Genomic DNA, 15,008 nt, shown 5'->3' with positions numbered 1-15,008 from the left:
ACCTAACCCCTTAACTAAGGTGCTCAACCCAACGTCTAAGCATTCTCTTTCTTTAAAATGATAGGAGTAACAGTGAATTACGGAAATATGATGGAACAAAAGTAAAAATCAATTAACTGGACTCAATTTATCTCAACGATGCTCAACAATCCACCTCAAACATTTTAGCTTGATATAGCCAGAATTCGAACTATCGTACCTGAAATGGAAAACCAATTCACGAGCCATTCGAACAGCACTGCTTCCACTAAATGATACGTGCGTGATGTAGTTATCTTAATTTTTAGTCTAGTTTTAAAAGAATAAACAATATATTCTAATCAAACTTGACACGCAATGCAAAACCAATGCCTAAAATAAATTAAATCAAAAGTAGAAAGTTTTACAAAACGGCGAGAATAAGAGCTACTCTCTCTGTTTCAAAATATGGTATAGAAAGATGTCATTTATTCCGTTCCAAAATATGATATACATCTGTTAAAGTTCTCAGTAATATAATGTAACTTCAATACATCTTCTAGATACTTATTTGTTTGATAAATAAACATAAGAAAAACTAAGAAATAAAGTACATTTCATTCTGTGTGATGTCAAATTAATAAAATTAAAAAAAAAAACTTTGTTTTGAGACAGACAAATTAACATAAAAACTACAACAAATTAAAGCCTGTTTTTATACGACTGTTATGCCTTAGATGTTCTATTCAAAATTGATTAGGTTAGTGTTACATTTTCTGCAACAAAAACACCACAGCAGGTGCCCATTTGATTCTGTTCATAACGAACTATTTAAATATTATAGCTTGATGCACTACAGAAGACTAGAAACATTCACAACTGCACTATCTGATAGTCCCTACACTACTGAACAGAATACCACACTGCGAAACATTTGGTGCGCGCATGCGCAAAAATCAAACTTTTTTTTTTTCTTTGTTACTATACCATATTTTGGAACGGAGGAAGTATTTGTCGAAATTCGCGAAATTGTATTAATTAGAACTGCGCTGTCAGTTTAAGGAAACCCGAAATTTTGGTTTCGTAAATAGAAAAATAAGTGTTCGCCTCCGCTGTTTGCATCGAAATGCTGAACTATGCTTTACTATTTGTGAGGCTGGCTACGAAACCCTACCTTAAGTTGACAAATTTCAATTTTATGTTTTTTTTTTTTCTGTGTTGGAAAGATTAGAAAGTGCCGAGGTTAGAAAAAAAATAATATTTCTATCACAAAAATACAATAATAATTATTACTGAAGTCTGAAACCTAAATTTTAAGAAAAGCATTTAGAGAAAACGGTATTCAAAGGTAAACAAACAATAAAATAATTTATTGTTAGACATAAATTGAGTAATATGGAATAATATCTCAATGATCACAAAATAGGAAAAATAATATTTTCTTGCACCTTTCACAAAATGTTCAATAACTGCATCAAAATATCAAAATTGACATTTTTACTTGATTTACTTTATGTGTTTTTTAATAAAAATTATGTCTGTAGACTTATGGTGAGTTTTCCCAGGCAGCCTCATATTTGTATGAAATTATTACGTTTTTATTTACTTGGAATTAATTAATTTATGATAGTAGTCAAACTAGGTTATACATAATTATTTCTCGCATAACTAAATTTATATTAATGAACAGTACCGGGATATGAATATGGTGGTAGGGCTATTATATTACGTAACATGTGAGAAGTACCAGCCACTTGAATATAATTATCATCCCACTTCATCTTAAGTAATCTAAGTTATTTGTTGCTTCTTTGTTATCTCATATCCATGCGTAATCACTTCACTGATGTGATATGCTAATTCCTTTATTTTGTTAATTATAAGCGAAGAAAAATACGTGAGTACAAGAATCACTTCAGGTGTTTACTACAGATAAAAAAAAAGCTACATTGCTGATTTGCTGTAAGCGTTAGTCCATTGAGAAGAACATTTATTTAAATAATTTTTTTGAATGCGTGGGTGCACCAGATAAGGGTAAAGTTATAGTCCTTGCTTTCTGTCCCGCCGAGTACTGTGAGAACAAGGTGGCCATGGTAACAGCACGCCACATACTATTCGTCGCGGCGGCGACGCTCGTAGCGACGCGAGCGACGGGGTGAGTTTCGATCTTCCGCGTTGTAGTCACTCATTCCTTACCAAATTATTTTATTTTGATAATTACTTTGTGTGTGCAGGTTACATCTCGGCTACCGTTCGAGGGCCATGAAGAATGGACAACAAAAGAACATGTAAGTGGTCCGTTATTTTTAAGGATGCTATGTCACCTACGCGCGTCCCTTTTTAAAGAGAGTTCACAAACATTGGATGGGCTCCTTTCGATTGGTTGGAACCAGTTATCGTGACCTCGATTAATGTATTAGTAAGTAAACCTAATCACACATCAACTAATACTAATAACTTGATCGATGAAATAATAAATCCTTCTTGTTTCTCTAAGAGAACTATGTCAATTTTGAAAAAAAAAAGAAAAGAAAACATGAAATCTTTATCTTAACGCATCACCATTTAAAATATGCAATGATTTGATAGCAATGAATTATTAGAAAATGGGAAAACAAATCATCTATGAGAAGTAAAACAATATATATTATATACAGATTTTAAATAAATCGGATATATAATTTATTATACAATGTACAGAGTGTTTCAGGAGGAATAGTAAGTATTTTAGGGGATAATAGTATGGACTGTTCTAAATAAAAAAAAGTTCATATAAACATTTGTCCAATTTTTATTGGGTACAGAGATATAGTTGTTAGAATGTAATCCAAGAACCTGTTAAGCAAAGGCAAATGATTACGTTCAATGCACCTTCGTTTCGTGTGTTGCTACTCCGGTTGCTATCGATTGTCGTTTTTGTTTTGAAGGTCAAGTTGTGAAGTTGAGCTTTAGTTTACATAATTGATACATCATCTAAACCTAACATTCCCCGGAAGATGGATCGGCAGATATGGTCAAGCTTCTTGTCCACCAAGGTCCCCAGACCTTATCCCTTTCGATTTTTGCCTGTGGGGATGATTGAAAGGCGAAGTCTATAAAGAAAAAGTAAACACAAGAGCCGATTTAATCGTTCGGATTATGAATAATGCTGCCCTCATAAAAGAACGCCGAGACGACCTCAGAAGAGCTACACGTGGTGTTGTCAAGAGAAGTCGAAAGTGCATTGAAGTCGGTAGTGGAATTTATGAAAATAAACTTTGAACGTAATCATTTGTCTTTGCTTAACACCTTCTTGGGTTACATTCTAACAGCTGTATCTCTGTACCCAGTAAAAGTTGGACACATGTTTATATGAACTTTTTTTATTCAAAACAGTCCATACTATCACCCCCTAAAATATATACTATTCCTCCTGAAACACCCTGTATTATTGTATAATATTTATTATACATTTTTTTTATTCTGTCACTGAGGAACAAGGAAAAGCTGTTACCTTGTACTTACTAGAAGCAAACAAAGTCTTTGTAAGTGTTTATTGGGTTATTCATTAAAGTAGTGCTTAAAGTGGGCTGGTATGAGCCGCGTACGCATACGAAATCTGGGAAACGAGCCGGTATGGCATGCCGTTAATAAGACTGATAAAATGTGAATATAATACACCATTATATAAGGTAACCATCTATCCCAAGTAGTTTATTTTACTGAGTTTATATTTAATCACATATTATGAATAAATGAAAGCTCCTTTCATAATTTTAGTGATATTTGTACAAGTTTTAGCCTACATATAAAGGTTCAACAACTCCTAATAATTCGGGAAGGACATGATTCATACCTTGTTGGCCTGTGATACACGTGTGAGATCAGTATTTGTTTCAAATTGTATTATACAACACAACCTATCCAACATACGAAAGAAAGAAAGTGTGAAAGCTGTGACTACACGTTAACTATGCCTTACCATTTAAAACATTTAATAAAAACTTGAATAAATTTCTTACAGTGTAAATTTTAAGTTACGTTGCACGCCAAGAGGTTATTTGTAGTTTCTATAATAATTGAAATTTTGAAATAGGCCCTAACATATCCTACTTCATTTTGAAGTTAATTTTTATAAATAATCATTCTCTTGAAACTATTGTCACCACCCTTCCTGTACTTTCTCAGATTAGCTGCATACCGTCATTATTCCTTCAAAGCCTCTTAAACAATGGATTAAAGTAGACTATGCCTGATTCCATTGTCTCAACTCTTTTCTGGATATTACAGAAGGATTCCAGTATCGATTAAATTCGTGATAGCGAAGTGGTGTTCTAGTGAGATGAGTCCAAGGACTTGTTGTGAGATTGCGCTATAGTTGCCTTACTGTTGGGAAACCTGGGAAAATGACCAACCAGATAATCAGTTCAAGCGAAACTCGAACACATGCATGAGTTCTGCTCGCTACCTCTGGATCACATCGGTGGTCTCCTTCATCAATGCACCAAACTCTTCAATGTTCTCGTGATTACTAATCCAAGATGTGATGTGTGGACTTTGTAGCTCACAAGCAAACATTCTGATGGGGGCAGATAAAAGAGTTATTTTTTTTCTTCCACCATGTTAATAATGTCAAAAGAAGTACTTATACAAATTTTGGCCACTCGACCTCAATTACGAGACCGTCCAGAAAGTGATTTTCCCCGAGGCCGTTTACAAAAAAACACAATTGCATGGAAAGATTTATTTAAACAGATACAGCAATTGTTGCGCTATTTGTCAACATATCCCCCACTGGAATTGAGACATTTGCCATACCATGGGATCAATTTTTGTATCCTTGTGTCGTAGAAGTCAGCCGCCTGAGTTCGCAACTAGTGTTTGACAGCCGTCTGCACCTCTCTGCCGATCCCATGAAATGTCAAATGTCTCAATTCCGGTGGGAAATGTGTTGAAAAATAGTTCAACAATTGCTGTGTCTTTTCCAATAAATGTTTCCAATGAAACTGAGTTTCCTTTCTGTTAACGGCCCCTGGCGAACTTATTTTTTATGGCCCTCGTAATTGCGGTCGAGTGGCCAAAATTTGTATGAACACTGCTTTTGAAATTATTAACATGGTGAAACAAAAATAAGTAACTTTTTTATCTGCCCCCATCAGAATGTTTGTTTGTCAGGTGGCAGAGCGCTGGCTTACTGTGAGTGCGGATCTGGGTTCAATTCCGTTGTTGGTGGAGTCGTATTTGTGCCAAGTTTCCTGGCGGTTTTTCTCGGGTCTCTCCCGTTTCCTTCTATCATTCCATCGTCACTTCCCATCTCATTATTATTATTATTATTATTATTATGATCATCATCATCATCATCATCATCATCAATAGTATCTAACCAAAACCGAACGGTGTAATGTAGTCTAGTATTGTGACTGGCATCAGTCTGAAGAGGCGTAGTATGCTCTCGAGGTCGAAAGGGCACTATAGTGGGACTTCATCGGACTCTTAATCCTACATGACTGCATCGACAGGTGACAACATGTATCTGACTCACGATATCTACAAAGAAAGCAGCGGTTCGGATTTCACAACCATCGATAAAAGAAGTGATACGGCACAACAACCCCGTTCAAGACTACTGTATACTAGCCTTTGTGCCTCTCCTCCTCATAAAGTAAAAGAACACAAGGAATTGTTTCCGCTCTTCCGTTTTGTTCACCCGGAATGAATGCAGGTTATCTGGTTGTAGTTGCTGCATAATATATAGCATCTATAAGGGGCGTTTTCACAAAACTCGTTATCTACAAAATCTTCTTTTCTTCAAGACAACTCTTTTCTAAAATACACAACTGTAGTTACCGAGTTTTGAAAAATCTCTTTTATTTCAAGATCAATTTACTGATATACTTACCAACTTTAGCTTAATTCTGATAGCACCATTGGATTCTCCTGACCCAAAAACATAAGGATACGCTAAAACCTCAAAATAGAAAAAAATGTAGATAACGAGTTTTGTGAAAACGCCTCTCATATAGACTTTTTCTTATGAGTGGATTGGGGTGTAAACGTAGTTTAATCTAGATACTGTATATCTCCTCAGCTGTAAAGTCACGTTAAAGTTGCTGTCTGTTGAGCATTGTTAGTGTAGACATCGTGAATTATTCTTCATTCCGTACCATCAGAATACAGTGTCATGTTTTCACTTAGCACTCTTGGCTTTGTGAGCGCAAGCTAAAGTAATCGAAATGCAAACATTCTTTGTAATCGCTCACTTATTATGGAAGAAATAAAAATAATGTTATATATTGGAAACAAACACAGCATAATGAGGTCTCACTGATAGTTCATACGTAGTTCCAGTGTGCATTATGCAGTAAAATCAATTTGCGATTAATCAAATAACTTAAGCTTACTATTGTATGTAAAGGTGTACATAGGCCAAGAGGAGTATTCTACTCCTCTTGACATAGGCCTATACCTTAAAACTGCTAAATGTATAAAAATGCCTACCACTGTGTTATAGTTATTTAGTATAATAGGGTAGGCAGTTTTAAGGTATAGGCCTATGTCAAGAGGAGTAGAATACTCCTCTTGGCCTATGTACACCTTTACATACAAACAATTTTTTTGTATAATTTTTCTCTGTAAAGTTTTTATACAATTGAGAATGGTACCAGAAAGAAAATCAAGTAAACAGATCCCTTGGAAGTATGTCTAAATTATTTTTAAAAATTATTTTGTGCGAAATCGTGCGTATTTGCTTGGTTTCCGCACAAAACCAATCCGCGGAAAGTCTAAAATTCCACATTCAGTATTCCCAACCTAACACACATAACAATTTCCCTCTTCTTACCACTTAAGTGACATATTGATTTTACTGCTTTAGGCTTTTAACATACCGGTATTATTTTTAGAGACGTTCAATATAGTAATAATTATAAACTGGAAACTTACCACTGCAATTCTACCTAAATTGCACTGTTAATTATTGTTTTTAAATATTTGCAAAAATTAAGTAAATTCTACAACTCCACTAAAGTTACAGGATTCGTGATGCAAGTAACATTAAGGAAGCCGTGAAAAAATCAACAAGATTCCAGACTCATCATAGACTGGGAGAAAAAAACAGACGTATATCACGGCCTGCTGGAGTATAGTAAACACAGAAAACATTTTAAAGCAACAATGTTGAAGATAAATATTTTTGTTTTGCAAATTTGCCGTCATTGAACAGAAACCAAGATGGAGATTTCATTGCAACTGATTAGAAATTCCTCTTTCAGGTATGTAATAAACGATCTTCGCACAAAATAATGTACGATACACGAGCGGTATGTTTTCTTTCAATTCTCGGAAATCCTCGAACATGAAAACTTCAACATACCGCTCTTGTAACGCATATTACTATTGTTTACAATTTTGACATGCAACTTGAAACATGATAGCTCATGCAGTTTTTAAGATAGAGCCAAAGTTTTTTCACTGTTTTATAGCTAAAACTATTCTTTAGTGCCTGACATAGAGCTATTTTTTTATTTTTATTTACATTAATTAAATATTACCATATATGTAACTTAAAATAATATTTTATGTTATTTTATATTTATTATTAATTATATTAATGTTATTTTACTCATTGTCAGGCACTGGGGGACATCTCAAGCTTCAAAATGACACAAATATCTTCCTGGTATCGCCATATTTGACTGAGATATCATGTTTGAAAGAATTAAATATTCTAAAATTACTATTTACAGGAAATGAGCCACAAACTTTTAGAGCCTAGAAGACTCCATCATCATATGTCACCCCTCAAGCAGCTTCATGTCGGTCCAGTTTCAGCTTCTTTCTGCCTCTCAAATACCTCCGCCTTGTTTTAACTTCAGCTGTTGAATGTTTTTTTTGGCATTTTTTTCCCATTTCCATTGATGCAACAAATCCTGCTATGGTGTTTACCCCGGTGTTTATGCCCATCCTCCTCAGAATTGTAATTTCTACTTTTGGACTCTTATTAAAATGACGTACAACATCATTGACACACAAATTTACAGTTCTATGACTTACAGTAAAAGATTATAAATTACTTCATTATGTAAAAACGTTTTTTTCAATCTAATGATCATGCCCAGATATCTATGCATCTATTTCGGGACTAGAAAGAAGTTTATTTTACAAGCAATGCTGGACGAGGGGATTGACTGCTACGAAGATCACTCAAAAGTAATGCACTCCAAAAGTAACTTACCGTGGCTCATGACGCATCATTTTGGAAAATGGGACTTATCTGAAAAATCATAAGGCATAAATCGAAAATTCTTATATCAAATTAAAGAGGAGAAAATTCTCTATTAAAATGATTATTTTTTTTTATTCTAATTTTTCATCATTTTTTGCGTTTTGTGGGTGTACATATGTATACCTTAAAGTGATCGCAGCAAACCTACCTACCTCAATCACCTCGTGCTCTAGATTGTCTCAAGCCCTCCTTCTCCGTATATAAAACAATAGCCTGTAAATTCATTGCTATTCTTAAAGAAAACGGAACTAGTTTATTTATTAGAAACAATCGGAATAAGAAAACTCACATTTATCCAAGCAAAAAAGCATTTTCTTAATAAAGAGTTCACCAGAAATTTTAACATATCATTTATCATAATGATATTTTTTTCAAAATTCTTATTTTCTCGAGGACATGCTACTTTAATGAGGCACTTTTTAATAAATTCTCCTTGCGTTTGGTTTAGCACTTTCCCACGCAACTTCGAAGCTCGCTTCAAGAATGTTTTTCATCATGAATTCCGGTTCGGCTGTTGTATGTGATTTATTGTTGATCGTTCCTTATTTATTTCCATAAAACTTTCTTTTAGTCCTATTATTTAACACAATTAGCACCATCCGAGGAATAACGTCTGTAACTAAACCGTGATAATAAATTTTATGCTATCCTAGCATTATAAACAGGTCGTTACTACATCGAAAATCGTGCGTAATTGCCTTATTATGGCACACATGCCATAAAAGCAATGACGTATTTGCTATGACGTAATACCGGAACGCTTGCTATCTTGATTATCGTTTCTACGAGCGACGTAACAAGAAATGAAATGCAGGACAGAAGGTAACGTATCATTTATTTCTAATCTTTAATAATTTTGTATCAGTTTTGTAATATGTGGTTCAGAGAAACTATATTAACAAAATAAAGGAACATCTGTAACATAACCTGCAAGGTCATCCATTACTCTTACTCAGTGCCAAGACCAAGCGCAACTAATCAATACGAACATATGAAGACAACTTGTCAGTTATGGACCCCGAATCGAATTTCTTTCCTACAATTTGTAATGCTAAGATGACATAAAATGTTGTATCCAACTAGTGAATAATCTTATTATGACACTCGCGAAAATTTTCGCACGAACGATACTGAGTGCGACAAACATTCACTTCCGCCATAATCATCAAGATTATATCCACTTGTTGCATAAATAACTATTATGTCGGAATTAGTATTTATTAGTATAGGCCCTAGTATTTAATTGTAATTAAAAAGAAAAGAGCTGCATGTTTAAGAAGAAGTTAGAGAATTGAATTTTAATTAATTTAAGTTTAAAAATTTAAAACTCTTACATTTAATATAGCTATTTATGCGCACGATGCTGCTGCACATTGTTATAATTAGTAAGCCAGTAACACTTTTTGGCACAGCAAACATTTAATGTTCTCCCCTTCCTACTCCTTATGGAAATAATATTTCCTTGCCTTATTCTATTCACTTACTTTTTTCGAAAGAGTATTTTTCTTAGTAAGTCGCCGCTGGTAACTATGCGAGTGAGTACATTGAAGCACGTCAACAAACTCCGCCGGTACAGGTGAACTAAAGGGTGGGAGTTGAAAAGTCGAGTATATAAGTTCTAAATGTACTACATTTTCCGACCTTTGCTATAACCTCTATGGCATAACAGACCAGAGCACTGTTCGATGTATTGCCTCAGGAAACCAGTGCAGTTGGAGACCAAGAAGCTGATAATCGACACAGATGCCGGAGCCGACGACGCTGTCGCTATTTTGATGGCGCTGGGCCAGACGGACGTGGATGTGATCGCCTTGACTTGCGTGAACGGCAACACGGCGCTGGATAACGTCGTCGTCAATGTTCTGAAGACGCTCAAGACTGCAGGTCGTCTCGATGTAAGTAGCAACTGGATTTTTTAGTCCCACCCTACTCACATTCACTGGCTGGAGAGACTCACACAGCATCATGTCGCAGATACCGGTGTTTGCCGGAGCCACCGCCTCGCTCGTGACAACTCCCCCTACGGACAACTACTTCGGCCAGGACGGATTCGGCGACTTTGAGTATCCAGACCCTCCTGACCCCGACACCCTGCTTCAAGACGAGCGTGCCGCCGACGCCCTTGTGCGTCTCGCAAAGGAAACCCCCGGCGAGCTGACGCTACTCGCTTTGGGGCCCCTCACCAACGTGGCCCTCGCGATTCGCTTAGACAGTGGCTTCTTGTCCAACCTAAAGAACATCGTAGTAATGGGCGGCAGCGTTGAAGGTACTCAGCTCGAAACAGAATTTCATCAACGTTTTTAAAAAGTCTGAAATGTAACATTAATTTTAATTTTTTACATACAGGCGTTGGAAACGCGCTGCCAGGCATCGAGTTCAACTTCTACATAGACCCTGTGGCAGCTCACATCGTGTTCAATAGCTCGGATTCTGCACAACCCATCTATATGTTGCCGTTGGAAACTGTGCTTCAAAGAAACTATGTCACCATGGTAACGATGTTTATAGTAAGATTAGCTAAAGGTGACGAGCGGAAGGTGGGAAATAAGTACCAGTACCATACATTCTCCAACCCTTTTTAATCAATAAAGAAAAGAAATTTTTCCCAGGAGAATTAATTTTCCGCACACTGTTGCCATATCGTAATAATTTCTCACGCTAGAGAACCATTTATATAGTTGTCACAGGCTTATTAGAACCTTCTATGAACGACTGAGACGTAGATGGAAAAGAAGAGAGGTGCAGGAAAAGCAAATGGAGTGTTACGCGATGCTACACATACAGAGTGAACCGTAAGTAATGCCATTAATTTCAGGGAGTTATTCTTTGAGATATTTCAAACACAAAACTTTAATATAATTTTGCTCGTTTTTGGTTCCTTTCCGAGATAAAAATTGCTTTAGGGGAGAGTCGGGTAGTATCGGACATCGGGTAATATCGGACAGTGAGTTTCTTTCATCAGCAACATGATAATAGTACCTGATTGACATGGTTACGTTTCTGTGATGTCGCATAGAGAAATGTAACCAGGTAATTCAGGTACTACCATATGGTGGTAGATGAAAGAAACGCACTGTCCGATACTACCCGATGTCTGATTCTACCTGACTCTCCCCTATATATGAAACATTTCAATAGTGTTTTTCGGGAAAGCCATTCATTTACTTCTCAATAAGCTCAGTCAATTTAAGAGAGCAGTGAATCATGATAATAAATGATTGAAAGAATATTAGTTTTGGTCTTTAAACGTGCAGAAATTTGATCCGAACAAATGTAACTTTTCGTTCTGCAAAGGAATTTTACAATGTGACATTTGATCGGATCAAATTTCTGCACATTTAAAGAACGAAACTAACGTTTTTTTTTCAATCATTCACTATCATAATACACTGCTCTCTTAAATTGACTGAGCATATTGGGAATTCAATCAATGGCTTTCCGAAAATACGCTATGAAATGTTTCATACAAAACAATTTTTATCTCGAAAAAGCAAAAACCAGCAAGATTGTATTAGATTTTTTGTTTGCAATATCTAAAAAATTAACCCCCTGACATTACTTACGGTTCACTCCGTATATTGTCTTGCCAATTTCTTCATTGTATCTGCAACAATAATATGGAGCATTACCACAATGTAGCACTTGTGGTGAAACTACATCGCCACAAAAAATAAAAGTAAAAACAAAACAAAATAAAATAAAGTAACCCTGTTAGACATAATGGAAAAAGGAATCAGCTGCAAACCTAACCAAAAGATGTAAGAGAAAAAAGCCAGAAAAATGTTTGCTGAAACCTCTTGTTGACAGACATGTAAAATGACGGCTGACTGTCGTTTAACAATTTTAAGTTTTTTAAACAAAGTGTTAACGTGAACCAGAATCAATGAATAATAATTGCAGCTGTAAACTCTCTAAACATTATAACAATGTATACATATATTTTTTATCATACATTTCACTTATAGAAATGGTTTAAGGTTGATTTTATTGTTTTTAATATTCTACATTTTGATCAGATCTATAAGTAAAATGTATGATAAAAAATATATGTATACATTGTTATAAAGTTTAGAGAGTTTACAGCTGCAATTATTATTCATTGATTCTGGTTCACGTTAACACTTTGTTTAGAAAACTTAAAATTGTTAAACGACACGTTAAAAGTGTTAAAATTTTTAAAAGGTTATGTACCTTAGACAGACGGCCCGTTTCGACGCCGGTGCTGCATCATCTTCAGTGTCCTACGAACTACTGTTGTTCCTGTTGATCTTGCATTCTGCCATTTGCATTCGTCAGTTGTAGGGGTGGGGGTGTGTTGCTCCTATGGTGGGGGGTGATTGTTTGTGTGCTATGTATCATGATGTCGAATAATGTGTGGATATTGAACTGTAATTGTGTATTAAGTATATGTTGTGTGGGTGTGTTATTGTATGTTTGTATATTTCGTATTGTTCTAAGATGTTTAACTGTGGACTTTTTGGTGTGATGTGTAAAATTTCCATATCTGTTTCTATATTATTGTAGCCATGATTATTGTTGATGATATGTTCTGCGTAGTTTGATGTGATGTAAGGTTTGGTTATAGCTTTAATGTGTTCATTATATCTAGGTTGAAAGGTTCTTCCTATCTGTCCTATGTAAAAATGTGGACAACTATTGCATTTTAGTTTGTAAATGCCAGTTGAATTATATTTGTTTGAATGTTTGATGTGATTATTTAGATATTTAGAACATTACGAAATATACAAACATTTAGAACAATGCGAAATATACAAACATACAATAACACACCCACAACATATACTTAATACACAAATACAGTTCAATACCCATACATTATTCGACATCATGGTACATAGCACACAATCACCCCCCACCATAGGAGCAACACACCCCCACCCCTACAACTGACGAATGCAAATGGCAGAATGAAAGATCAATAGGAACAACAGTAGTTCGTAAGACATTGAAGATGACGCAGCACCGGCGTCGAAACAGGCCGTCTGTCTAAGGTACTGGTACATAATTTTTTTTTTATTTTAATACTTTTAACGTGTTGTTTAACAATTTTAAGTTTCTTTTTTTTTTTGCAATTATTATTTTCGGTTTTCTCTAAAACAAAATGAACATCATCAACATTATGATGGGTTATTGAATTTAATTATTATTATTTTGTTATACTTTCGCAAAATGGGATTATTTCAATTCAGGATCAAAACTCGTACTTAATTAGAAGTAGATGAGACAATGCTTCACTCGGAATACCATGTAATTTTATCTTGTTAAAAAGTTGTAGTAGCTTACAATAAGTTCGTCACAGCCAGTTGCAAGCCTGGATGAGAGAAGGACGATACAGGACTTACGTCATTGCTTAATTAAAATCGATCTCAAAATTATGTTCTCCTTTTAAACTAGAAGTGCCATATGAAAATTGCTAAATTTCATATCGATAGTCACTGAACTCAGTTTTACTACTGTAGAAAACTGCCCAGTGAGAGTTTTAAAAGAACTTGTGTTGCCTGGAGAGTGTATGCATGCCTAACTCTTCGAAAGATTGAACTAAGAGACGAAGGGATCAAGAAAACTTGAGACTGAAACATAAAAACTTGCCAAAATGGAAACGCATCTTGATATGGCAACAAATGAAGTGAAGATACCTGAAACATAATCCATGCTCGCAATTGCAAATTTCAGGCAAGCAGAGGGTAACTTTGGTTTAAGGGGTTAGGTACAGCTTACAGCAGTAAAATTTTGGAAATATTCAACATTTTTTCCTCCATTACTGTATCTTGTACAATAATGAAAATTAATATGTGTAACACTGTCCTTCTGCTATATGAAAAAAATAATTTTACGTTTAAAAAGTTATTTACATTTTTTTTTTTTTTTTTTCAAAATTTAGTTCACTGTGCAGTGGTGATGCGTTTCCCACATAACTAAAAAACTATCCAACATTATGTGTTCAAATTTTTTGTGCATATTTATGCATGTCACATCTACAATATGACGCAAGATCACTTCTCTACCCTTAATAGATTGTCTGATAAAAAATAAATTCATTTTAAAAAATGGTCAAATATCACAAAATTAAAATTAAATTTAAAAAAAAAATATTATTTATTAAGGAATGTTGTTGAAAGAGCATGATAGATATTGTAAACATGAGTTTCAGCAATAGAATAAAAGACAGAGGACATGAAAACGTTAACAAATTTTTGAGTTATGAGGGAAACACTTTGTCACTGCACAGTGAACTGCGAATATTTTGAATTTTGAAAATATATATATATATATATATATATATATATATATATATATATATATATATATATAAATATTAGGGTGGCCCTTAGCTATAGTTCATTTTCCGGAAGTTAAAATTGTGCTGCTCCCACCCCCTTATCTTGTTCCAATCGACAAAAAAATGATCTGTGCAAATTTACAGCTCAATCAGACAACTGCTTGGCGACCCTCAAACGCTTTGAAGTTGGAACATAATATACGCAATGATTAATTCCATACAAAAGCAGTATACTCTTCCCTAACTCGACTATTTCTTTTTTTCTTCTTAGAGAAATTTATGTGGACATTTTGGCGACCCCAGCAATTGTTTAAAAATATTCTGAACGAAATTTCCCAAAAGTTAATTCGAAAAGTTCCTGAAAATGAAAAATTTAAGAAATGTAAGGTTTTTTTTAGTAACGCACACAACTTCTATAAGAAAAACACGTTTTTATTTACAACAATAATTTCTATAGAATCAAAACACTATGTAAATGAACGAACA

General features: G+C 34.7%; 1 protein-coding gene across 1 annotated transcript in view; it reads left to right on the top strand.

Moving 5' to 3' along the window:
* The first annotated feature begins 1,955 nt into the window (after window positions 1-1,955).
* The window catches only part of LOC138696281 (uncharacterized), a 23,473-nt gene continuing 10,420 nt past the window's right edge, over window positions 1,956-15,008 (top strand). The window contains exons 1-5 of the mRNA XM_069821017.1: window positions 1,956-2,113; window positions 2,193-2,246; window positions 9,921-10,116; window positions 10,196-10,487; window positions 10,568-10,713. Of these exons, the coding sequence (XP_069677118.1) occupies window positions 2,049-2,113; window positions 2,193-2,246; window positions 9,921-10,116; window positions 10,196-10,487; window positions 10,568-10,713 (753 nt within the window). The 5' untranslated portion in view covers window positions 1,956-2,048. The remainder of the gene's footprint in view (window positions 2,114-2,192; window positions 2,247-9,920; window positions 10,117-10,195; window positions 10,488-10,567; window positions 10,714-15,008) is intronic.

This window comes from Periplaneta americana, chromosome 3 (assembly GCF_040183065.1).
Source record: "Periplaneta americana isolate PAMFEO1 chromosome 3, P.americana_PAMFEO1_priV1, whole genome shotgun sequence".
Taxonomy (NCBI): domain Eukaryota; kingdom Metazoa; phylum Arthropoda; class Insecta; order Blattodea; family Blattidae; genus Periplaneta; species Periplaneta americana.
This window is presented reverse-complemented; position numbering and strand designations above follow the sequence as displayed.